At 32.2% G+C, this 11,096-nt stretch overlaps 2 protein-coding genes across 3 annotated transcripts; one reads left to right on the top strand and one right to left on the bottom strand.

Annotated features, from left to right (window-relative positions):
- The first annotated feature begins 513 nt into the window (after nt 1-513).
- On the top strand, nt 514-1,897 carry LOC136784453 (uncharacterized). The gene is made up of 4 exons (XM_066745102.1): nt 514-674; nt 770-1,122; nt 1,203-1,627; nt 1,687-1,897. The coding sequence occupies exons 1-4, from the start codon at nt 568-570 to the stop codon at nt 1,852-1,854; spliced, it is 1,053 nt and encodes a 350-aa protein (XP_066601199.1). The 5' UTR covers nt 514-567; the 3' UTR covers nt 1,855-1,897.
- A 65-nt stretch (nt 1,898-1,962) lies between these two features.
- On the bottom strand, nt 1,963-2,849 carry LOC136784454 (uncharacterized). 2 transcript variants are annotated; one of them, XM_066745104.1, is made up of 3 exons: nt 2,822-2,849; nt 2,555-2,729; nt 1,963-2,495 (listed from the first exon to the last, which is right to left on the bottom strand). In XM_066745104.1, the coding sequence occupies exons 1-3, from the start codon at nt 2,838-2,840 to the stop codon at nt 2,150-2,152; spliced, it is 540 nt and encodes a 179-aa protein (XP_066601201.1). In that variant the 5' UTR covers nt 2,841-2,849; the 3' UTR covers nt 1,963-2,149. The 2 variants fall into 2 exon arrangements, with proteins under 2 accessions (XP_066601201.1, XP_066601200.1); XM_066745103.1 differs by lacking the exon at nt 2,822-2,849 and having other exon boundaries at nt 2,555-2,816.
- Nucleotides 2,850-11,096: the final 8,247 nt, after the last annotated feature.

Below are 11,096 nucleotides of genomic sequence, written 5' to 3' on the forward strand. Positions count from 1 at the left end.
TACCGACAGCTGTCGTTAAGGGTGATGGCAGACAACTCGATGGAACTGACGCAGCGGCCGTAAACGTAAACATAATGTAAGACAGACGAAGTCGTAAACTTAAGCGGCGAATTTGAATGATTTGATATTGTCTGCCGATGTCTGGTCGAAATCGTTAACGTAATTTTTGCAATTGTGCTAGCTGTTTTGCAAAAATACTTTATTTATATCATTATTTAAGAAAAATATAATTCTGTAAGTAGCATTTTAATAAAAATTAAATTGAAATAATATATTTCAATAGATTTTTTATACCCTCACCTTTATTAGCATAGATATTGTTTGTATCATGCAAAAATGCAATTTCTAGAAAATATGGATGGAGATCTGGAAAATGATATTTTAATTTTATCAAGTTATTGGCTAGCATTCATTTATATATATATTAGAAAAAGGAAACAAAAGCGTTGGTTGAATAGAAGATGGTTAGTAAATCCAATCAACCAGAATAGGCTATCTCAAGGAGATTACAACAATCTATTTGTAGAGCTAAAAAATGAACCACATAGATTTTACCGCTACACAAGAATGTCTGAAGTACATTTTAAAAAATTATTGAAATTAACCGAACCATTTTTACATAAAAAGAATTGGCGAGCCTTTACCCCAGAGTTGAAGCTAATAATTGCTATACGGTATTTATATATTTTTCTAATATTTCATATATTCTATGTACGAGATATAATGTTTTTATAAATAATATATAACACATATATATATACTTTTGAAGATATTTGGCTACTGGAGACTTGCCAAATACCATAGCTCTAGCTTTTAGAGTAGGTGAATCCACAGTAAGAAATATTGTGAAAGAAGTTTGTATGGCCATAATAAAAAGTTTAAAAACAAAATATCTTGCTGAACCTACTGAAGAAGATTGGAAGAAATGTGCCACAGGATATTGGGAAAAATGGAACCTACCAAATTGTGTAGGGTCTATAGATGGAAAACACATTAGATTACGCGCACCACCAAATTCTGGAAGCCTATATTACAATTATAAAAAATATTACAGCATTGTTTTAATGGCTATCGCCGACCACTTGTATAGATTTACACTAGTAGATATTGGTGCATTTGGTGGTAAGAAATTAACAGTGAAATATTATGTGAAATTTTTAAAATGTATATACATACATGTATTATAATTTTTTAATTTATAGGAATGAACGATGCAGGTATATTTAATGGCTCGAATATAGGAATAAATTTAACAAATGAAACCTTAAATTTGCCAAAAGAACAAATGCCTTTACCTAATAGCGAAAATAAAACATCGGCTTATTTTGTGGCAGATGATGCCTTTAAGCTGTCTCATAGAATAATGAAGCCTTATTCCAAACATAATTTAACATATGATGAGAAAATTTTCAATTATAGGATTTCGAGAGCCCGTAGAACCGTGGAAAGCGCTTTCGGAATTTTAAGTAATAAATGGAGAATATTTCATACTGCTATTACTATACTTCCAGAAACAGCAGACCTAATAGTAAGCGCCTCTGTATGCTTACATAATTATATTTTGAAGGAAGAACAAATTGATGGATATAAATCATACAGCAAAGAATCAAATTACCGTCTTGTTCAGGTAAAACAAAAGGAATTGAACAATTTTATTCGGTAAAAATTTTGTTTGAAATATTTTAGCATCCTCCTTGGGTTGAAATTAGTAATGAAACTATTCACGCATCCAATAATTCTGTACTAACGGGTGAGCACCAAAGAACCATCTTAAACAACTTTTTTCAGTCAACAGATGGCCAAGTAGAATGGCAACACGAATATGTGCAGAGAGGGATTTATGCAGACGAATAGATCGATACAAAAATAGAGGATAATGTTTAATAACTATTAATCTGTTAGATTGAAACAATTTTAGTATTAGACATTGTTTGAGAAAAATATTTATTCCTATGTAAATAATTAAAATTTTAATTTAATATTTCTTCTTCCCAACAATTAATGTTGAACAATTAAAAAAATAAATAAAGTATTTCCTTATATTTGCATTTCAACATAAATACATATTTTATACCTTATATATGTTAAATTATTTTGTAGCAACTATATAGTCATCATTATTAATTTATGTATAACATAGTGTATAATATTACTCAATCCGTGCTACCAGAGCATCCATTATCATTTTTTTCCTTATAAGCTTCTCATTATCAGAGAAGGTATCGAACTGCAATTTTAAATATTTCATGAAGGCATCATCTACACTATCCATTTCTGTTTTCTTCTTTTTCATATATTCAGAAATAGTGTCACCCATATTTAAGAATGCAGTCTCTAAAGATTTTGTTTCATGAACTTTACGTCTTTTCATAATATTTGGCTCAGTATCACCTGTATTGATACATTCTTCGTCAAGTACCTGCTTATTACTTTCTTGCAAGTTATTTAATAAATCATTATTATTATTCTTATTAATGCTGCTATTAGTGTAGCTTCTAAAAAATAGAAATTGTAATTCAAATTAAAACAAAACGAAAACTAAATATTGTTTTACCTTCTTCTTTTTACAATCTTGTCCAAAAATGAAAGCTGACGTAAATAAAGAAATGAACTTTGCTTGACAGCTCCACTTCCACTTCTGCATTCAAGAGCTTTTCGTTTTTCTCTGTTGTATTGATCTCTGAGAGAATTGCATCTTTTCTGACAATAAATAGGAGTATACATATCATCTAAAATTAACCAAATATACCAAAGCATTCAAAATAATGTGTGACAAGTTAAATTGCTTTCAGTTAAAATAGAAACTTTGTAATCTAAAAACCTTCATGCAATTCTGTCATTATCGTAGATATCTCCTTCCATGCATTGCTTTTCATAATATTGTCTTTAAAATTTTTATTCTGCTTATCATACAAAAAGCTTCTTTCCTTGTACAAATCAATAAGTAGCTCATCACCAGTTTTTCTATTATTATCTAAGTCATCATCAGGATCGTCAACCGTGTCATTTATTATATCATACGAAGCACTATAATCTTCATGATCCATACTTCTACATAATTTAAAAATGTAAAAAATAAAACGGAAAATTTTAATCAAATCTAAGCATTTTTAAAATTCCTGAATTATAAATTTTAAAATTTACTATATTTCTCCAAAACTAATATTATAACCTAACAGTGATAAATAATAACTATATATATATATATATATTATTTAACGATTTCTGTATAACTTAAGGAATGGGTACGAAAAACTAGTACAATACATTTTTAATTAAAAATGCTACTTACAGAATTATATTTTTCTTAAATAATGATATAAATAAAGTATTTTTGCAAAACAGCTAGCACAGTTGCAAAAATTACGCTAACGATTTCGACCAGACATCGGCAGACAATATCAAATCATTCAAATTCGCCGCTTAAGTTTACGACTTCGTCTGTCTTACATTATGTTTACGTTTACGGCCGCTGCGTCAGTTCCATCGAGTTGTCTGCCATCACCCTAAGGGGTTTGACCCACTTGAGGCCAAAAACACTCACAATATAATAGTTGATGTGGTATATATTATTTATTACGAGCATTGTGAGTTTTTGGTGGAATGCGTGCAAGGAAAAGCAAAGGTTTATTAAAGTTATTCGTCGGATAAATTTTATATTAGTACCGCTGAACCTCTAGCGACATCTATCTCGGTCGTTGTTAAGTTACAACGATATTATTAGTTTTCCTTTCAATAAAAAACTCAGTGAAATATCAATTCTCAGCTAAATGATTCGGTTTAGTACAATTTATATTAACTTCAATTGTTCGTAACTCCGTCGCTTAACTAAGATTGAACTGAGAGTTTTCTTAAAAAGGAAAGGTACGTTTATTCGGTAGGATTCGGTAGGTTACCGACAGTACCGACATTACAAGCGACAATCATCGCTGACTCTGAGTTACAGAATCGCACTTAGCGATTTCTGTCGGTAACTGGACTTAACGATACCGAAAGTTGTCGCTAAGAGTTACAGAATCCAACTACATATCACCTTTATAAGTACTCCCTGACCCCATGTGAGTTATTCTAACCCATTTATAAGTACTCCCTGACCCCAAGTGAGTTACCATAGCCCCTTTATAAGTACACCCTCGCATCAAGTGAGTTACCCTGGTCTCATATAAGTACTCACAGACACCAAGTGAGATACCCTAGTCCCAAATAAGTAATCCTTGACACAAAAGTGAATTACACTAGCCCCTTTATAAGTACTCCCTAACCCCAAGTAATTTACCATATCACCTTTATAAGTACTCCCTGACCCCAAGTGAGTTATCCTAGCCCCTTTATATGTACTCTCTGGCGGCAAGTGAGTTAACATAGCCCCTTTATAAGTACTCCCTGACCCCAAGTGAGTTACCCTAGCCCCCGGGAAGGTCAAGACGTACCGAAGCGCCGCTCAGGGCCAGTCACACCACATTATACGTGCGTGTTGAGACAGTTATTTAGACTGCTCACAGATGGCGCAACGAATGTTTATATTCCGAAGCCCAACTAATGAGATTGCAGGGGAGGCGTTATTTAATTAATATTAGCTATATCTCGAGAACGGTAAGAGATACGCGAAAACGGTTAAAATTTTGGGGGTGTGACAATAGGGGGCTCGTACTTTCTTAGCTGAATCATATTCCATGTCGCAATTTTTTTCTAAACAATTTTTTTAATAATAATTAATTAAAAATTGCATAATACAAATCAGCTAAGCCAGTTCAATACCCCTAACAACGGCACTACAAAATTTATACCGTATTTGCGTTTGTCTCACCATTTACAAGATATTATAGTGTTCCCGTAAAAAGGCCAAGGGGTAAACTACCCCTTGAAATATCTCGAGAACGGTAAGAGATACGCGAAAACGGTTAAAATTTTGGGAATGTAACAATAGGGGGCTCATACTTTCTTAGCTGAATCATATTCCATGTCGCAATTTTTTTTAAAACAATTTTTTTAATAATAATTAATTAAAAATTGCATAATACAAATCAGCTAAGCCAGTTCAATCCCCCTAACAGCGGCGCTACAAAATTTATACCGTATTTGCGTTTGTCTCACCATTTACAAGATATTTATATAGTGTTCCCGTAAAAAGATTCAGAGAACCTTTTACACACATTTTTCGAGTAATACAACAATGGGTTTCGTTCAATATACGGCACAGACATTGTTTGTTACTCAAAAATTATTTGATTTCTTACGGTAATCATAAGAAAATCGCCAAAAGTACCATTACTATGAACTTTTGCTAAGCTCAAACGTACAAATGCGGCTAAAAAAAATAAGTGTAAACTCATTTTTCTTTCTACGCCTCACGGTTTATAGCTTTTATCATAGTTTCTTCGACGTTATGAAAAAACAAAGAAGCCGTAAAACCATTGTCATCTCCATGACAATTTTTTTTTTTTTTTTTTTTTTCTTTTTATTGAGAAGGGGAAATGCTTTATGCATCTTCCACTGGCTTGAGCCAGAGGGTATGTGGGACTACTAAGCGTTTACCCATTAAAACCCCTCCTCAGATGATTTACAAATATAAACCATTAGTTGAAAACTTTGAAAATTTCAAAATCTCCAACTTTTTTCTATAAGCACTGTACTATCATGTATAATTGGCCATATAGAAAGAATGGTTAAAAAGAAGATTACCACCAGCTTTTCCTCGTTTAAAATTTGGCATTTCAAACGAATATATATGTACCTGTATAAAAAGGTGGCAAGTACATAAACCATTTAGCATAAATAATATAGTAAAATTATCCAATTAAAAAAAGTAGTGAAATCCAAATATTAGGCAAGTGTATTTTTTCACCTTAGCAAAAGTTAAATTTTTGAAAAAAAAAGGAACAACAAAATTACTTGCCGGGCCCGTAATGTCCATGCACAGTGAGAAATAGAATCGTCTGTGGTTCGGCTAACTTCACTCTGTATTTTAACATGAAATTTGCTGTACTACGCTATAGCTGAATCTCACACATGATTCAATTTCCCACTGTGCATGGACATTACGGGCCCGGCAAGTAATTTTGTTGTTCCTTTTTTTTTCAAAAATTTAACTTTTGCTAAGGTGAAAAAATACACTTGCCTAATATTTGGATTTCACTACTTTTTTTAATTGGATAATTTTACTATATTATTTATGCTAAATGGTTTATGTACTTGCCGCCTTTTTATACAAGCGAAGTCTGTTTTTTGTGGGATTTCATAACGTTTTGTAAGAGTATAATATTTAAAAAATTAAATAATTCTTTTAATTTTTCTACAGAATTTAAAGAAAATTTCCACACTTCTCGTTTTTTGAAACAGCAGAGCTTAACTAATAAAATAATATATATTAATATTGAAAAAATATCACAGTCAACGCATTGAATTTATTGATATTTGTAATGCATTCTGCATAAATGAACTTCATAATTAATGCCCCGGCTACTTGTTTAATGTTTTCAGTTTCACTATAATAAAAGTTTGATTAAATTTTTCATAATCAATAAACATACTTTCAACATAAAAATAATTAAGTAAAATGTATGTATTAATTCATTTACATTTTCTGTTTATCAACATTTGACTTTTACCACCATCTGACCTTGCTAGACTTCACTAGTTTCATCAACTACTTGAGTTGATACTGGGGCAAGACTAGACAAGCAATTCGCAAAGCTTTAAATAAGCTACAATCAAGCATATATTCAAAGCTGACTATGTCGTTTTGCATACCACGTTTCTTTTTAGCACCAGTTACTATCACATTTATGCTGCTAATTCTTGACAAAGGTGATATAGGAGATATATTAGCGAGTCGTCCTTATAACATTTCCTGTGCCAGAGTCCTCAAATGTTCGTTTCGCTAATTTCTATACACTGTTGAAACTGGCCGGATTTCTGGTGCTGCAAAATGGAGTGGAAACCATTAATTTTTGGACTGAGTTTCAATTGAGAATAAACGTGCATTTTTTCATCCATACCAATGACTAGTATACTGCCTTTGGCCTAGAATACTAGCATAGGTAACAGAGGAAAACAATCAACAGTTATTAACTCAATTTTACAGAATTTCATCCAATGAATCTCATCCTTAAATTATGGCTGAGCAATGGATGACGATTATCGGAATATTGGCTTATTCTTACTTTGCCAATCTTTCAATGCTTTCATCCTTGCCTGTTTCAAATACCAGAATTCAGGAATGAAAAGCCCAATGATTGATTAAACTCCAATATTCAGTATGTGAGCGAATCTTCTTCCTTGGTTTTCTAATTCAATTGTACCAAATGTATTTTAGTCAAAGCACAAGTATTACTATTTGCTATAATACACTTGCACAGTGACTGTAAAATGCTAAATGATAACATCTGAGTAAACCTAAAATCAAATTACTCATTTAAATATCTCAAATCTTCAAAGAAAATAATATTTTAAAGAAACATGAATCATTCCATTTGTTAATCAACATTTTACTTTTTACCAACATCTGACTTTGTGAAACTTCAGTAACTCCATCAGCTGCTTGAGGTGATACAGGGGCATGACTGGACAAGCAATTTGCAAAGCTTTGAATAAGCTAGAATTAAGCATATATTCAAAGCTGGCATTGTCGTTTTGCATACCACGTTTCTTTTTGGCACCAATCATTATTACATTTATGCTAGTAACTCTTGAAAAAGGTGGCATGGGAGATACATTGGCGAATCGTCCTTATAACATTTCCTGTGCCAGAGTCCTCAAATGTTCGTTTCGCTAATTTCTATACACTGTTGAAACTGGTCAGACTTCTGGTGCTGCAAAATGGAGTAGAAACCATTAATTTTTGGACTGACTTTCAATTGAGAGTAACCGTGCATTTTTTCATCCATACCAACGACTAGTATACTGCCTTTGGCCTAGAATACTAGCATAGGTAACAGAGGAAAACTATCAACAGTTATTAACTCAATTTTACAGAATTTCATCCAATGAATCTCATCCTTAAATTATGGCTGAGCAATGGATGACGATTATCTGAATATTGGCTTATTCTTACTTTGCCAATCTTTCAATGCTTTCATCCTTGCCTGTTTCAAATACCAGAATGCAGGAATGAAAAGCCCAATGTTTGATTCAACTCCAATAGTCAGTATGTGAGCGAACCTTCTTCCTTGGTTTTCTAATTCAATTTTACCAAATGTATTTAAGTCAAAGCACAAGTATTACTATTTGCTATAATAAACTTGCACAGTGACTGTAAAATACTAAATGATAACACTATGCGTAAGCCTGAAATCAAATTCATCATTTAACAATCTTAATCTTCAAAGAAAATAAATATTTGAAGGAACATGAAACATCTCAGTTACTTACCAGTATTTGATTTTGCCCCATCTCCATTTTCTTTATTGCTTGTTGACCTAACTTCTGTAATATTTGGTTGTCTTCGCATCTTTTGTAAACATCTACTATCGTATAATTTGTTCAAATCCAAATACTGGTCAACTTTTATTTTACGTAAATAAAGATTTTTTGGAATGTTTCATATCTTTCAAATTAGCATTGCCATAATTTAATCTAAAATATTTGTTTATATATATATGATATAACATATCGGATAATTACAATCAATATCAGTTTAAAGAAAACAAAAAGCAAAACATGTATTTGATTAATGATTTCAATACCTGAAAGTTTAGCATATGATTATTAAGTACCTTAACAATTTCTTTCAATTAATATCCTCCTGATAATGACCGATGCACATTATTGTTAAAAGTATATTTCTCATTGGCACAGACTTGTAAATATTAATTTTATTTAATCCAGTCAGCTCTATCCTCATCAATGAATATGAAAATATTCTGTCTTAATTTATCTGCAAAAAGAAATACCACAAAGTACCACAAAGTATATACTACATCCTGTATTGTAAAATATAATATTATACTTATCTAATTCGCGAATCCTTCAGTCACTGTTAATTGAATTATTTGTGATTGTAGAAATTAACAAATGCAATATCGCAACACGATGAATAACCTCACTGCATTAAATAAAAATAACCTCACATTACAATTTACACAGTTCAATATAGTCGCCGAATTGACAGTTCACAACCATACATAGTTTGATCGTTGAGTATATTATGTTGGAAGCGTTGTGAAAATGACGTCATTTTTCTTAGCGACCAACTTCAGCCCGAGACATACACTCTGGCTGGAGAAGAAGAAGATGACGGAAAGAAATTAAATTCGTTATACAGGGTGTAACGAAACGACCGCCTTTTCTCGTAACTGGAGGTTCGGGGTGACAAACTGAGTGCACGTGTAAAATTTCGTTCGAATCGTTCAAGAGGTTTAAAAGTTATTTCTATTTAAAAATCACCCTTTTTCAGTCCTTTTCGAACGACTTTAACTGCATAATGGAAAGTGGAGAAAGTGAAAAACAATTGATGAGCACCCAGCTAGAATGTTAAAATTATCGATCGCGTGCGGTAATACTTTTGCTATTTAATTCTTTAATCTGGTAATTAGATTAATTTTAAAAATAACAAAATCCTTTATATTACAATTCCAATTCAATTCAGTACAAGCATCATTGACTGATTTGATGGAAAGAGCGAGTTGACGCAATGTAAAGGAAAGTATCAAAAGCTAAAATATCGCGCGAGCGCAATGATAACTTAATAGACAATGCATGAGGGCATTCTCTTTCTACTAACGAAGCTAAAGGGAATGATTCAAAATCAATACATTGATGAAGGAGAAAACTAAACTCACCCATTAAATGTTCTGCAAGTTCCTTTAAATCGAAGTTTTTGAAAAAGCTTCAAACTGGCTCCTCGATGATTTCCAGAAAGCACACTATCACTGATTTTGCATTTAAACACTTGTGAATTTAAACAAATTAGGTATTAACCTACGTTTCTTCAAAACACTGGAGAATTTGACACTTTTGAACTGTTTGAAGTAGGGTGATTAAGAGTGGTCGAAACGAATTATTGATTATTCTATCTCTCTGTGTCTCTCTTTTCAGCCTACTTCAAACAGTTCAAAAAGTGTCAAATTAACCGGTGTTTTGAAGAAACGTAGGTTAACACCTAATTTGCTTAAATTCGCGAGTTCTTAAATGCAAAATCAATGAAAGTGTGCATTCTGGAAATCATCGAGGAGCCAGTTTGAAGCTTTTTCAAAAACTTCGGTGTAAAGGAACTTGGAGAACAATAATGGGTAAGTTTAATTTTTTCTATCATCAATGAATTGATTTTAAATAATTCTTTTTACCTTCGTTTGTAGAAAGAAAATGCCTTGATGTGTTTCCTATTAAATTATCAGTGCAGTCGCGTGACATCTTAGCTTTTGATACTTTCCTTTTCATTCTATCTTCTCCCTCTTTCCATCAATTCAGTCAATGATACTTGTATTGAATTGATTTGGAATTGTAATGAAAAGGATTTTGCTATTTTTAAAATTAATCTAATAGCCAAATTAATGAAATAAATAGCAAATGTATTATCGCGCGCGATCGGTAATTTTTACATTCTAGTGGGGTGTTCGTCAATTGTTTTTTCACTTTCTCCACTTTATTATGCACAGTTAAAGTCGTTCGAAAAGGACCGAAAAAGGGTGAGTTTTAAATGGAAATAACATTTAAACCCCTTGAACGATTCGAACAAAATTTTACACGTGCATTTGGATGGTCACCCCGAACCTCCAGTTACGAGAAAAGGCGGTCGTTTCGTTACACCCTGTATATATAGCTAACAGATTATGAGATCTCTGGATTGCGTGAACCAATTTTGATGTTTATGGGCTCAAATAAAAGCTTGTTCTAATCCATTTCAAGAAAAGCTTTACTGAAATCATGACAGTGTTTCATTTACGGAAAAAAATCGATTTAAAAATTGAGACGGCCAATCTTGCTGTATAAGATACAGTAGTGCCTGGACGGCGGTATAGACACGTCTATACCTACTTTTATGTACTTGCCGTCGAGACACTACCGTGTCTCTTGATAAAAGATAGAATCCTTTATTCCTTTGAAAAAGCTAGCAATTCTTTCTTTTCAATTATTTTTATAAAATGTTTCCTCATTTC

This window comes from Prorops nasuta, unplaced genomic scaffold (assembly GCF_024137725.1).
Source record: "Prorops nasuta isolate Cenicafe-Biocafe unplaced genomic scaffold, Cenicafe_Pnas_1.2 PNAS00058, whole genome shotgun sequence".
In the NCBI taxonomy this organism is placed as follows: Eukaryota; Metazoa; Arthropoda; class Insecta; order Hymenoptera; family Bethylidae; genus Prorops; species Prorops nasuta.

Coding starts and splice junctions, on each gene's coding strand:
- LOC136784454 (XM_066745103.1), bottom strand. CDS start 2,757: ATGCTTTGGTATATTTGGTTAATTTTAGATGATATGTATACTCCTATT. Junction 2,496..2,554: donor AAGATTGTAAAAAGAAGAAG/GTAAAACAATAT, acceptor TCTATTTTTTAG/AAGCTACACTAATAGCAGCA.
- LOC136784453 (XM_066745102.1), top strand. CDS start 568: ATGTCTGAAGTACATTTTAAAAAATTATTGAAATTAACCGAACCATTT. Junction 1,123..1,202: donor AGATATTGGTGCATTTGGTG/GTAAGAAATTAA, acceptor TTTAATTTATAG/GAATGAACGATGCAGGTATA. Junction 1,628..1,686: donor CAAATTACCGTCTTGTTCAG/GTAAAACAAAAG, acceptor GAAATATTTTAG/CATCCTCCTTGGGTTGAAAT.